The 15,298-nt window shown below is 42.7% G+C and overlaps 1 protein-coding gene across 1 annotated transcript; it reads right to left on the reverse strand.

Annotated features, from left to right (window-relative positions):
• Positions 1 to 14,205: 14,205 nt before the first annotated feature.
• On the reverse strand, positions 14,206 to 15,253 carry LOC119323097 (high-affinity nitrate transporter-activating protein 2.1-like). Its single transcript, XM_037596675.1, has 2 exons — positions 15,020 to 15,253; positions 14,206 to 14,915 (listed from the first exon to the last, which is right to left on the reverse strand). Exons 1-2 carry the CDS (start codon positions 15,156 to 15,158, stop codon positions 14,458 to 14,460), a joined length of 597 nt encoding a protein of 198 aa, XP_037452572.1. The 5' UTR covers positions 15,159 to 15,253; the 3' UTR covers positions 14,206 to 14,457.
• Positions 15,254 to 15,298: the final 45 nt, after the last annotated feature.

The raw sequence follows: 15,298 nt of genomic DNA on the forward strand, positions 1-15,298 counted from the left end.
CCTTTATAATCACCCAGTTACGTTGTGACGTTTGGTAGTACCCAAAGTGTTCCTCCGGTAAACGGGAGTTGCATAATCTCATAGTCATAGGAACATGTATAAGTCATGAAGAAAGCAATAGCAACATACTAAACGATCGGGTGCTAAGCTAATGGAATGGGTCATGTCAATCAGATCATTCTACTAATGATGTGACCTCGTTAATCAAATAACAACTCATTGTTCATGGTTAGGAAACATAACCATCTTTGATTAACGAGCTAGTCAAGTAGAGGTATACTAGTGACACTTTGTTTGTCTATGTATTCACACATGTATTATGTTTCCGGTAAATACAATTCTAGCATGAATAATAAACATTTATCATGATATAAGGAAATAAATAATAACTTTATTATTGCCTCTAGGGCATATTTCCTTCAGGAGGAACACAAGCGGTGGGGGCCGGTGGTCCGGCCGGCGGCCCGTGCGGTGTTCTCTATGGGAAGAATCAGAGACGAGGAAGAAGAAGGGCTAGGAGATGTAGGATCTTCATCCAACCGCCTAAAATGGTCGAGAGACAGCTGAGAGTTGCATTCTTAATGCGCTCTGGTTCATCATGTGTGGGCACTGCGCAACCAACATTTTATTATCCAAAATCTGCTTGCTCTTCTTTACCATGTTCCTCTTCCGTTCTTCTTTAATATGTACTCTCTCCGTTCCTAAATACAAGTCTTTGTATAGATTCCACCATGGACTACATATGGAGCAAAATGAGTGAATCTACACCCTAAAATGTATCTGGATACATCTGTATGTGATCCATAGTGGAAATCTCTACCAATACTTATATTTTGGAACGGAAGGAGTATGCTAGTAGTACAGTATGTTCCTTGTACTGAAGATGAGCAGGGACATTTGCAGTGTAGAGGTCTATACGGTTGGTTGTGATGGACACTTTGAGCCTCTTTGATTCGTAGGATCTTGTAAACATAGGAATAGGATTTGTAGTGGCCTGCCCACTTGAATCCTATAAGAATAGCAAGGAAATGCGCGGAGCTGTGTCGCCTTTGAGAGTTATATTGATATTAACAGTACCGCACCTTCACTTGAAGAGAGCTGCTATCCGAAGCCTTTCTAGCCGTACCGGCAATACTAGCACATATATTCCAGCAAGTTCCACTTTGCTGATTTTACTCTGATGCTTAAGGTTTTCCCGTTATATCTACACTATGATCTGTGTAGCTGCTTTGTGTCGCACTAGCAGCAGTCCACTCTTGAAGCTAAACACTGCAGTGACTTACAAAATTGGCACCAAGGCATTGAGTGCCATTCTGGATGCAATGAAACTCATACGCTCCCCACCTGTTGACTCTTGTTCAGAATATGATCCTAATGACTATTCTAACCTCGAGGAGTCAAAGGCAGATGGCCTGTCCTGTTCACCCATCAAGGTGCCTGTTCTAATTTGGCAATGTTTTATTGATTGCGGGTATCTTGCATATGTTGTCTTGCATTTCTTCTACTCTGTTGCACCGCCATCTGCTTAGTTTACTCATCATATATGTCGAGATGCCATGCCCATCCATTATCAATACATATTCCATCTGTCATCATACCATGTTTTTCCACTCAAATGCTATTCGTGTGCATCAGGCATCAAAAAGGAAGAGGGTGATTGCCGAACCTGAAGGAGCACCAGCAAAGTCCTTGAAAAACGTGGTGGTGCCGGAGAAATCAGACAGTACCCCACTTATATTGGCTGTACAACCAGTGACACAAAACGTACGACCGACTCCAGCAAACTGTACCCATACTTCACTGGCCACACCACTAGCCCCACCACACAGGAGCTGCACTCCAGCAAAAGGTATACCGATTTCATTTGCCATAGCACCAGCTATACCATAGAAAAATCCCACTCCAGCAAAAAGTACAGCAAGTCCACCGGCCGAAGACCTGTCCCAACTGCAAAGATGGCCAATTCCTGCAGATTGGAACCCCATTCCATTTATTCCCAGTTTAAAAGACAATGCTTTCAATGTTGTTAGGGACTATGTGCATATATTCCCATCATGGGAAGATTATTGTGAAGACAAACACCATTTTCACATCTTCCTGTCCAACTTACGTGTAAGTGCTATTATTCATGGTTTATTTTCCTGTTTTCTGCTGATTGAACACATCAATGATTTACATTACATTATTGTAACTAGGCGAGGGTCAATCTGGATAGTCATGACGAGCAAAGCTTGCTTGTGCTTTTCAAGGAAGCATTGCAGCAGTATCGGTGTTACCTGAGGAAATCACATTTTGGTGGCAAATCTATAAACGAATTTCCGGTGAAGTCTCCTGTGCTAAATTTAGAAGACATTGAATGGAAAAACCTTGTTATGCACTGGTCTTGTTCCCAGGATGAGGTACTGTCTATGAAATCACATGACAATTTGAACTTCTACTTTTCCGCATGTGCCTTACGGATCTTGTTTGCAGGAAATCTTCTCAAAGAAGAATTCCGGTTTGAAAAGAACAACAGGATATCACAAATATGATGCCCGCTGCTTTGCTCTTGTTAGTACATGTTGTCCTGTATCACTGTACTTGCATACATACCTGGTTCATTATGTGACAGCAGTATGCATGATAGCTTGCTTAACAATTGTTCGCTCCAAATTATCTGATCTATATGAATGGTTACATTAGTGTAGAATATATCCAATGCCAATGTTTTTTTAGCTCTGCATTGTTCTTGTAAGTACATGTTGTACTTTATCAGTGTACTTATAATGACAGGTAGTTGTTCATGTACCATCACTCTGCAGCTTATTTTCCTTTGCCCTCCATTTTCTACACATCAGATCTATATTTACTCTTACCATAAGGTTCGTACTAAAGAAGTTTAGCTGTGCATTGCTCTTGGCTGTATCTTTTGCCTGTATCGCTGCATTTACATTTATAGCTACTTGGTTATGTAGCATCACTCTTCATCTTATCTTAAATATTATCCATTTTTCGTATATTATCACATCTATATTTACTCTTAACAAAATGTAGAATAAAGGCAATGCTTATGAAGAAGATTCTATGGTAAACTTCTTGAATTGCGCCCCCCCCCCATCAGCATGGACAAGGCCTTTATAGAGCCTGTCTTCACCAATAATGTAAGTTTGTCCATCTCAAGCCTTCAAACTTTGTTGTATATATTTGGTTAGGCATGACTGCAACAGCTGTTTATTTTTGGTGTTTGCATCAAATTGCATGTTTAAAGTTTATTATGTAGTTCATAAACAAAAGTTTGTCCTTTCTCAATTTAAGTTTTCAGTTGTACAACCAAGTTCCTTATTCATAGCATGTAAATTAAACTATACAGAGCAAGTGATCTTCTTTTGCACTGCATGTATGCTTCTGTTCTTCATCCGTAATCCAGTGGTGTGGTGAACCTACCCACTACAGCACAATGTCATATTCTGCAATGTCTTAACTATGAACAATGTCATATCATTCTACTACTCCCTCCGTCCGAAAATACTTGTCATTGAAATGGATGTATCTAGATGTATTTTAGTTCTAGACACATCCATTTTGATGACAAGTAATTCCGGACGGAGGGAGTATTATTTAAACCGTCTCTTTATTTGCCAATCTGAAATGGGATAAATTGACAGGACACTAACCATTTATACTTATGAGTTCTTGAACTGTAATCCAGTGGTGTCGTGAAGATGCCAACTCCTTCACAATGTCATTTCCTGCCATGTCTTGACCTGAACAATACCATATTATGTTAATGCAATTTTAAACCGTGTCACTTTATTCGTCAGTAAGAAATGTGATGAATTGTCAGCACTGATACTTTTATGTGCAAAACCTGTCCTCTGTCTGCCTGTTTATCTTTCAGAGTGAGGAAGATTTAAGTGTTGAACAAGCGCAGTCTCATCATCTTGCTCAGCTGCTTGCGCTGCAGCTCCCCAGCAGGGCTAACCTTTCTTGAACTCTATTGAAGTGCTGTCGGTTTTGTATATTATTTTGTCGGCGTGTTTATTTGCACTGGTGGCGATCTTTGATGCCCAGTGTATGTAATTTGTTGTCTGCTTGTGCTTTATTATCATAGTGGCGAACTTTGATGCCCAGTGGATGTAATATGCTGTAATTTCTTTATTGTATAGTCTAGGTTTTTTCTTACTCACGATGTTGCAGTTATTTTACTGTATATTTATCCTGTCTTCGCAGTAAACCGGCCAAACCGTAAAATTACGGTACATAATCGGGCTGTCATGCAATCATGATGTAGGTTGGGCCTGAAACGTGCCGAACAGCTAACGGGCCGGCAGCAGCCCGAAATGAACCCCGGCCCATGATTGTGCGAATCAAATCACGGGCTTTTAACGGGCCAAAATTGTCTCGGTCCTTGTTTGGCCCAATCAGATATCGGCTGCGAGCAGGCCGGATGCAAACTGGGTCGCCCAACTATATGACGGGCATTTAACAGGCCGAAATTAATATAGGGCCGAAATGTTAAACGGGTCCTTAAGAGGCCAAAACTAATGTCAGGCTGAATTACTAAGTGGGCCTCTAGCAAGTGGGCCCAAAAGCATAGTGTCCAGTTGACGGGCCGAATCTAATATGGACCATAATTGAGCCCATAGCCTCTTAAAAGGCCGTACCTGATTTGGGCCGTAATTTGGCCCAGAACGTGGTAAGCTTTTAACGGGCCGGATCTCATATGGGCCACTATTAGGCCCAGAACGTGGCAGACCATTAATGGACCGGATCAAATATGGGCCGGCATTTGGCCCAAAACATGGCAGCCAGTTAATGGGCCGGCCTACTAGGGTCCTTAAATTCTTGTGGGCCTACAGCTGGGCCAGCCCATTAATGTCGGTGAAATCTCGTGGGCTTTTAGCCGGGCCGTCCCATTATGATTCGCAAGAATCTTGTGGGCCTTTACCTGGGCCGGCCCATTATGTCACACAAAATCTTGTGGGCCTTTACCTGGGCCGGCCCATTATGGCCCGCAAAATCTTGTGGGCCGTTAGCTGGGCTAGCCCATTATGGTTCGCAAAATCTCGTGGGCCTTTAGCTGGGTCGGCCCATTATGGTCCGCAAAATCTTGTGGGCCTTTAGTTGGGCCGGCCCATTTAAACTTGATGGGCCGGTCCAGGTGTCAACATATCATAGGCGCGTCTCGCCCATTGGATGAGTGACACCTGTGCCAGCGCGGACCTGACACGTGTCTCCTCCAGCCAATGATGATTTTACATGTGGAAAATCCCCATTGGTCGGGGCTGTTAACGGGTTATCGGATCCAAAACCCGACCTGATAGCTTAACGGCGTTCCGTTACGGTGGATGCCACGTGTCGGTCACCCTTGACGAAAGCACTTCTGTGACGCGCGATTTATCGTCATGGAAGTGGACACTTCCGTGATGATAATTTTGGTAATGTCATGGAAAACTTCTATGACAGCACAGGTATGACTATCTTGATTCTGTCATAAATTTTTCATGGATGTACATGCATGAAAAAAAACGCGACCTACTGTGACAAACACGTATCATCACGGAAGTGTATTTTTTGTAGTGGTTCCTACTGTTATATATAATGTTTTTTGTCATTATTTCACTTTATGATGAAATTCTAATGCCTTTTCTCTCTTAATTGGAAGGTTTACATGGAGAGGAAATTACTGGCAACTGGAATTCTGGACCTAAAAGAGCTATAGTATAGATAGCTATTCTACAGAGCTCCAAATGACCTGAAACTTTATGAGCATTTTTTATTGAATATATAAAAAATATTGGAGCAAAGAAATACCAGAGGGGGGCACCTACTGCTCACAAGGCAACAGGGCGCGGCCACCCCCCTAGGTGTGCCCTAGTGCCTTGTGGGGCCCACAGCTAGCCTCCGGTGCCCAGCTTCTTCTATATGAAGGGTTTTGCCCTAAAAAAGAGAAGACTTTCAGGACGAAGCGCCACCGTCTCAAGGAGGAACCTAGCCAAGAGCACTTTTGCTCCCCGCTGGAGCGATTCCGCCGAGGACCCTTCCCTCCGGGAGGGGGAAATCGGAGCCATCGACATCACCAATGATCCTCTCATCATGAGAGGACTAATCTTCATCAACATATTCACCAGAACCATCTCATCTAAAACCCTAGTTCATCTCTTGTATTCAATATTTGTCCCAAAACCTCAGATTGGTACTTGTGGGTTGCTAGTAGTGTTGATTACATCTCGTAGTTGGTGCTAGTTGGTTTATTTGGTGGAATATTAAATGTTCAGATCCTCAAGCATATTCAATACACCTCTAATCTTGAACATGAATATGATTTGTGAGTATTTACTTTTGTTCTTGAGGACATGGGAGAAGTCTTGTTATAAGTAATCATGTGAAGTCGGTATTCGTTCGATATTTTGATGATATGTATGTTGTTCTTCCGTTAGTGGTGTCATGTGAACGTCGACTACATGATACTTCACCATACTTGGGCCTAAGGGAAGGCATTGGGGAGTAATAAGTAGATGATGGGTTGCGAGAGTGAGAGAAGCTTAAACCCTAGTTTATGCGTTATTCCGTAAGGGGCTGATTTGGATCCATATGTTTCATGCTATGGTTAGATTTATCTTAATTCTTCTTTCGTACTTGCGGATGCTTGCGAGAGGGGGTAATCATAAGAGGGTTGCTTGTTCAAGTAAGAACGGTACCCTAGCAACGCTCCACCCACATATCAAATTATCAAAGTAGCGAACGTGAATCAACTAAACATGATGAACGTGACTAGACGACAATTCACATGTGTCCTCCAGAGAACTTTTCTTTATCTTTCCTACTTATAAAGATTGGAGTTGGTGGTGAACTCACATATGGGTCCAACATCCTTTCTAAATAAACAAACACACGCATCCCTATATGTGAAACTAGCTAGCAACCTTCCAAGAGACATATATTTTATTGGATGTCCCCATAGTGACTTCAAGATACATATAAACAAATGCAACTTGCTCACATCAGAGATTTATAGTAAATAAAAAAATACACTACTTTCATGTCAGACTAAATTTTCGTAAATAAAACATAAATAACAAAGACAAAAAGGTGACTTCAACCCAAAATCGATCTTGATTTTAGTTCTATCCCCAACCTAATATGGTGATTTAAAATTCTCTGACGACATTGATAAAGGACACTAATGTTATTTCACCACTTCTAAGCCGACGGTTCTGTGGAACACACAAGCATCATGCTTGTATAAGAGAACTTTTGGGCTTGTCCTTTGCTATATAAGGGATTGGGTCACTGTCTTGCACATTTGTTACTATTGCCATAAAAAAAGGGGTGCGCCATCTAAGCTTGTGGCTCTCTCATACATCTTCTAGCACTAGGCACTGAGTAAATAGGCTAGTTCCCAAAATGATATAAAATTGCATATAAAGCATACAAGATTGATAATATAATAGCATGAAACAATAAAAGTTATTGATAGGTTGGAGACATATCAGCATCCCCAAGCTAAATTCATGCTCGTCCTTGAGTAGGTAAATGATAAAAACATAATTTTTGATGTTGAATGCTACCTAACATGTCTTAATCATGTAATCCTTTCAGGTATGAATGTTGAGAAACGATGATGTATAGATATCAACATAATAATATCCATGAATACTAGAAAATAATCATTACTCTTCAAAATATATGATGCTTAACAAATGTTACCCCTAATCATTAAATTATGTAAGCATGGCTTGACTCCATCTTCCTAACATAAGTACAAATCATGAGGACCCCGGTGCCAAACCAAGCAATTGCTTCATACTTTTTCTCGCTTCAGAATTTTCTACTTCACTTGATATATGAGTGTGAGACATGGATTTAGCACCACGGGTGGAATAGAGAATGTTGATTGGGTTTATAATAGAAGACAAAATCTGAGAAAGTCTTGCATCAAGGCGGCTGGTCGTTAGGCAATGGAGAGGCCTTACAATCGATATTAATGCGAGTAGGGATTGCCATGCAACGGTTGCACTAGAGCTATAAGTGTATGAAATCTCGATACCGAAACTAAGTGGGCGTGCATCCAACTTGCTTGCTCATGAAGACCTCGGGCATTTGAGGAAGCCCTTCATCGGAATATACAACACTGAAATCATTCCTACGAGATATAAACACATTGATGAGATCTTGAGATGCTCCAGGCGCCAGGTAGTCACCAAGTGGTTGATCCAGCACATATTCTTTCTTAGGACTTCTAAGAACACATCTCAGAGTGTGGATCCAATCCTCATAGTTTCCACCATTTGCAGCCAATGTTGAGGATATCGCTTATCATCAGTGTCTCGGTTAGCTGGGGATTAGAGATTAATCAGAAATTGACTGACTGATTGATTTTATCGATCGACTATTAATCAGCCATTTTTTGCAAATCTGAGGTTCCCAACACTAAAATATGTTATATTCCACGCCAAAACAATATTGGACAGAGTGCTACCTTGATTCCTAGCCTTTGAGTCCTCGTATAATGACAAAAAAATAGAACAACAATACATATTGCATAACAAGGTCCACAAAACACAAATAAACATAGTTTTTGCAAACATAGTGCCATGAATATGCCCGGTTTATCGGTAGATTCCCGATAAATCGCTTGTCAGAGCAATAAATCATCCCAAACGATAAACGGTGAATATAAAAGCATAATCTTATTGGTCACCCTAAGAGTTGCGATAAATCAAACGATAAATCACTGAATCAAAAGATTTTTTGAACAGCATTTGTAGCTAACTTTTCTTTCTCAAACAAAGGTGCTAAACTAAAACTATTGGAAGCCATTGATCTACAACAATAAACACAAGATTCATTTTAGTGTTTAAACAAATTTTAATACAAAGTGCACTCCCACTCAAATCAATATCTCATAATTGATAGTGAGTGATTCAAGACCCTCATATTATTCTCAGCCATTGATGTGAACATAATTGATGATAAGAATTTTTACGGTAGGCAAACTTTTGCCGATCATATCTCTATATGATTCTTGTTCATCTTTCGATGCTTCATGCTCCGAGCTCAGAATGATTCTGCCAGAACTTCAAGACAACCAAGTGTTATTTACATTCATGGTTTGATCATCTACCCGTCTTACACGTCACAATCCGTTTCTACTCATGTGGACCTGAGGCGCTCTGAATTGTTGTGTGTTATAGACGGATGCAACACTAGGAAAAGCATCTTTTAACTTGATATTTACTGTGAGAGATCATCCTAATAATTGACTATTGTGCAATCAAAGGGTGCAAACAATAAAGGGATAAACATCCCAGGCAATTCATAATAGCATGATATGGTATAGCCCTGGACGCCAGGAACGTCTCCATGGTCCTCCAAGGTCTTCATGAAGTTTTCTCCAGAAGCGTTGTCGTGACGACAATTTTGAAAAAATTACCGTTGTGGCAACGATTTTTCCCTCATACGCCTGGTGAAGCTCTGGGTCCTCGGTGTAACCTGTAGACTAGACTAGATTAAACTAGACAAGAACTAGAACAAGAGAGAACTGTAGGAGGATTCAAAACTAATGTTCTAGGGGCTAGCCCTGCCCCTCTATTTATATGTTGAGCCCCGAGGTCACAACTTGGGGAGGGGGCCTCCCCAAAGTTGGCTTGGAACACAAGGAAGAGTCCTCCTCGGATTCCAACACAAAACGCCAAGGTTCCTAGTGTTTCTGAAATCACCATAGACCTCAGCATTTTCGGAATCGCCATGGACCTTGGCATCTAGCCCAGTACCGGACGCCAAGCACCCTGGCGTCTGTCCCCTATCCTCCGCAAAACACCTCCCTTGGCCCTAGCCAAGGTGTTCTCGCACCAGAACATTTCTGGAAATATCTGAAACTCTTTCGGAACTCCCTCGAAACTATTTCATATATTTCCAGAACTATTCTGAGAATATATTTTCATAATTCTTGCTCCACTAACACTCAGTAGATCATGATTCCCTTAAGGTTTTGAATCTGTAGGTTCGATAAAACATAGACATGAACAAAATTCCTTTCGTTCAATGACCGATAGCGGAACCGTGGACGTCCAATACACGGATGACATTCGGGTTGGTCACCATGTGATGTTCCCTTTGCTTCGCGATACTTTTACAAAACTCAAGGAGCGTCGATATCCTCTTGAGTCATCCGCATGCTCACTATATCATTGCGCTTGTTACTGGTTTTGTTCTTCTTTCTCGCTGATGTGTTCCGGCATCCCCGTGACATAGTCACCCATGTCTGGCCAGACAATGATGGACGTCGACGCACCGAGAGGGCCCTAAGAATATCTCTGCATCATCCCAGGAGCAAATCCCACTCTCGAGCTACCTGGTCCCTTGTCAAACTTTTTGATTAACCTGTAAGTTGTCGTTATGATCACCGTGTTGTATATGACGTTTGAGCAACCCCATAGTCCACCATATGGTAGGAAGTGACAACGATACTCTCATGGTCTGAGGAACTAAAAAACACATGTTAACACTTCATGTTATAATAATTTATTTTAGATGATATTATCTCAAAGTATAACAAACAAGATTGGGTGGATTCAATATGATCGTTCTTCTAACGTCACACTCTCAATGTTTTTTTAGCACTATCGTTACACTTAATGATATCCTAGATCCGAAAAACATGCTCACCAACAACACTTGAGCCAGTCTTAGATGCAAGGCTGGGAACCTATACTTTACCGTTTATCATTCCACATGTGCATAGAGTTTTGCACTGAAACGCATATTCCATGATCATAGAAGTTATAGCATGAAATGTACTCTTAATTATGAAAATGGAAATATAATAATACAATATTATTTCCTCTAGGGCATATGTCCAACAAATCTTAGTCCCCATAAAGGATCCTTGGGCAGCAATATCTAATGCATGCTTGTTTGTGAATCAAGTCCCCCATAAAAGAAATTCGCAATCAAGTAATCAAGGTAATAATGTTCAGGACATTCAGAGAGTATATTTCAGTACCTTTTATAAGCATCAACCAAACGCTCACCTGGACATTATCCAAAGCTACCAATCTTTCTTCTTATATTATATAATTTTCCTTGAGGATAAAAACAAGCAAAGAACACAGATGATAACTTCCTCCAATCATTCAAGGTACCTGCAGGCTATTCTAGTAGCCATTTAGCTGCTTCCTTCTCAAGAGTATAAGGAAATGATTTTGCTTTAATTTCTTCATGAGTCAAATCCTACAACTAAAATGTACCACATGTAATTTCAAATTCCTTAATATGTAAATATGGGCTTTCAGTTCCATCACCTCGAAATGGATTCCCTTTTAGTATATCAAGCAAGGAGGGTTTCTCTCAAACGTTTTACCAGTCAGGTTAGGGCCCATAGATATATAATTTTCTCCTCGATCTGGGCCCACAACAAGCTCCACACCTACGTGGTAAATTTGTTCTTGTAAGATCATGGTTGCCTGTAACCTGCAAAAGCTATTAAAACATAGGATAATTCAAAACTCAAAGCAAAGCCCAAAATCATTCAGCTCCCCGGTAACGGTGCCATAAAAAGCTTGATAGTATGCAAGTGCACAGGGTTTAGTTATAGCCTTTTCAAAGTAAGAGCATCGATCCCATAGGGAGCACAGGATTTGAGCATTGCCTCTTGTGGTGAATTATGAACTTGTGCCTGCAAGTAATTGCAAACTATAGACAAAGTGAGGGCAAAAATAAATAGTTGTTCTAGTGTAAAGCAAATTGGAAGTAAATAACATAAAAGTAAATATAGAATAGTAGCACGATCAACAAGTGGAAATGACATAGCAATAAGGCATTCTCAGGGAGTCTGGAATTCCCATTTGTATGTTTCTAGCATAGCCTATGCATTGGCATAGTATGGTCTGGATACTTGAGCCACTCTTGATGATTATGTTGGGTGGAGCCGGGTACAGAACATGTTCTACTCTAGGTAGACTTCGTGCAACGTAAGCCACTACCGTAGCCTCCCCCTTTGGGTTACAACTAAGGAAATTAAGGGTTACCCCGTGGAAGCGGGCTCTCTAAGGTTTCTCCACAAATCCCCTATCAATTGCAAAGATTAGAAGTGAAGGCTTTTGTTGTCACCTCGAATTACCTTCACATCCCAACCTTTACAATGACAGCAAAATGCTTTGTGGCCTTTCAGTGGTAATGTTGAGTAGGGCCCCTTCACAATATTCACGAAGTCTAATAAATTAAGCATTCAACAAAGGATCTCATATCCATTATAATTTTCTGATCCTATACATACCAAGGTTCATCCATATCCCCGTGAACTAGGGTTCTACTCACACATGGAGACAACAAACATCATAAGGGTGGTGATTGTAAACATGAAGGAGTCACAAAAGTAATACTCCCTCTGCTCCTAAATATAAGTCTTTTTTAGAGATTTCAATATATACTACATACGGAACAAAATGAGTGAATCTACACTCTAAAATATGTCTATATACATATGTATGTAGTCTATACTGAAATCTCTCAAAATATTTATATTTAGGAACGAAGGGAGTACACAAGATGATCCACTAGGGTTCTTGATGTTACAATGATAAGGATGTGGATGATGATGATGACTGTGGTGATGATGTTGTAGCTCCCTTGTGCTTGATGCTGAAGATGGTGATCTCCTCCTTGCCAATTCCTCCTTCGAGTGATCTCCGGAGGCTAGGGTTCTACCTTTCGGACGAGTTTCTGGTCTCTCCTTGCGTCTGATCCCCAATCTGATTCCACGGGGTGAAAATAGTGAATGACGCGGCGGCGCTGGCGCCTCATACGACCGCCCATACGAGCGTGCGGCGCTTGTATCGAACGTCGTCTTTGGCTATGGAAGTGTCGTGGCAACTCCTCCTTTGGCCGCTTTGCTCCATTCTTTTTTGGTAGATGGTTATCACATTAAATACATGATTTCACTAACATTTCTTGGGATTCCTTCCATAATATGTTATTTGCTCCAAAAGGCGTTACATGTGGAATACCAACTTAAAGAGGTGCGCAAATGCGGTAAAATCTCATAAAGCTTACCATGTAGGCACAAAATAACTATCAAAACATCACATAATTTAGACTCGTCATGCTCAACTCGAGAAGTTCGCTACCGCCCGTCACCTCCATTAGCTTTCGTATGAAGGGGCAAACCCTCGCAAGCAATGGGATGCCATGCAACGACAACGACAGAAACATTTTCTTAGTGGCTACCACTGTTTGCATCGGGGGCGGATGCAAGGCTAGTTTCTGGAACTCCTCGTGGCTAGATGGGGTCAGGCCTAACGACATTGCACCCGGAATCTTTAACATCTCTAAGAAGAAGATGAGCACGGTCCACAAAGCTCTCCTGGACAACTTTTGGGTCATCCAAATCGATACCCATCACGACCTTTCCTTGGTGCACATCGCGGAGTTTATACTTCTTGGGAAAAGGTGTCTGAGATCAATCTCGTCGTGGGCGCCCGTGACACTATCTGTTGGAAACTCACTTTGAGTGGCGAGTACTCGTCTTCTTTGGCCTACATGGCACGGTTCGAGGGGAAACTCAAAAGCAATATGCCCACGTCCGTCTAGAAGGCTTGGGCACCCCCAAAGTGCAAGTTCTTCGCTTGGCTAATTATCCAAAACTGGGTGTGGATGGTTGGCCGGCTGGAACAGCAGGGTTGGCCCAATTGTGGCCTTTGCCCACTCTGTAAGCAAGTTAATGAATCTGCGCCTCACCTTCTATTCCATTGCAGATTCTCCCAACGCGTTTGGGTGTATGTGGCTTCGTAGATCGGTCTCAACAATGGCATTACCACGGATTGGCGGCACAAGGTCTCGGTCAAGACTTGTGGTTCATGGCTGTCTTGGATAGGGGGGCCTCGAGGAAGGCCCTCACCTCCTTGTGCAAGCTTGTTTCCTGGGAGTTTTGGAATGAGCATAACGCAAGAATTTTTAGGAATACCGTCGCCACTGCGACCATTGTTACCGCGGGGATCAAAGAGGAGGCCCTTTTTTGGGCGCTTGTGGGGTGCTCATCATTTGTGTAATGTAATGCCGCGAGAGTTGACTCTCTTACCCCCGCCTCGCGGGTCTCACTTAACCAATGAAAGTGGCAAATCTTTTGAAATTTAAAAAAAATGCTTGACCCAGACAAGAACGGGCTCTTTGTTTATGTATTTGTTTTCAGGGTTTTTGATCCAATCTCATTTCTACCATAAAACAAATGTGAAGAACTCATCCGTTTTCTCCGTTTTTGTTCCTAAAGACATGCCCATCGGTGTTATTACAACATAACCAAATTTTTTCCTTTTTCCCAATATCAACATAACCAATTATATACGAGACTCTCCGAAAAAGAAAAAGGGAACAGCAACACTCTCTTACATACAGTACAGTACAATTGTGCGTACGTTGCAAAGGACAAGAAGAAGTCGCGCACGGACGAACACTTTGCCACGGTTCCGATCTCCACATCTAGTTGTTCTTCTTGCGTTTCTCAATGAAGAAGAAGAAGGCGAGGGAGGCGACGGAGAAGGCGGAGAATACACCGGCGGCGACCTTGATGGAGGTGGTGACGCCGGTGATGCTGACGATGTTGAAGGCGGCGGCGGGCGCGGTTTGGCCGTAGGCGACCTGGGTGCCGGAGGCGTCGAGCGCGTAGGCGCGCACGTAGTAGGTGGCGGTGGGGATGTCGAGGGCGACGCGGTACTGGGCCTGGCCGGTGCCGGGGTAGGCCTGCTGGGTGACCTTGAACTGGCAGGTCTTGTCCTTCTTGAGGTCGTCGTGGGTCTTGCGCCACTCGCGCTCCTTCTGGCTCACCGGCGCGTAGCAGAGGCTCACCTTGACGTTCTTGTAGTCGGCGTCCTTGCCGGCCGGCTGGCTCGCGTTCAGGGCCCACGTCACCGTGATCACGTCCTCGCCGGCGTGAAGAACTGGCCAAGGATGAGTTAATTTAGTCGTTAGCGCTAAGAAGATCCGTGTTTCCGCTCTGTCTTGTTAACACCAATCCGTGTGATGCATATAGCGACGGACGTACCTTGGCCGGGGCTGGGGGATGCGGTGACGTCGAGGGTCACAGGCAGCTTGGAGAGGTACGCCACGGCGCCCGCCGACGCGCAGCAGCCGGCGGCGAGGACCACCACCAGCAACGCCATCGCTAGCTCCGACCGTGCCATCGCCGCGATTCTAGCTTGGAACTTGGGCTCGAGCTCGCAGCTGCTCGGTCAGAGAAGGTTGCGGTGGTTTTGATGGATGGGAGAGATGGAGTACGGATGGGTTTACATGTATATGTAGGCACGTCGAGAGCGCTGACCAT

The sequence above is a fragment of the Triticum dicoccoides genome, chromosome 6B (assembly GCF_002162155.2).
Source record: "Triticum dicoccoides isolate Atlit2015 ecotype Zavitan chromosome 6B, WEW_v2.0, whole genome shotgun sequence".
NCBI classification, from domain to species: domain Eukaryota; kingdom Viridiplantae; phylum Streptophyta; class Magnoliopsida; order Poales; family Poaceae; genus Triticum; species Triticum dicoccoides.

Coding starts and splice junctions, on each gene's coding strand:
- LOC119323097 (XM_037596675.1), bottom strand. CDS start 15,158: ATGGCACGGTCGGAGCTAGCGATGGCGTTGCTGGTGGTGGTCCTCGCC. Junction 14,916..15,019: donor ATCCCCCAGCCCCGGCCAAG/GTACGTCCGTCG, acceptor ATCCTTGGCCAG/TTCTTCACGCCGGCGAGGAC.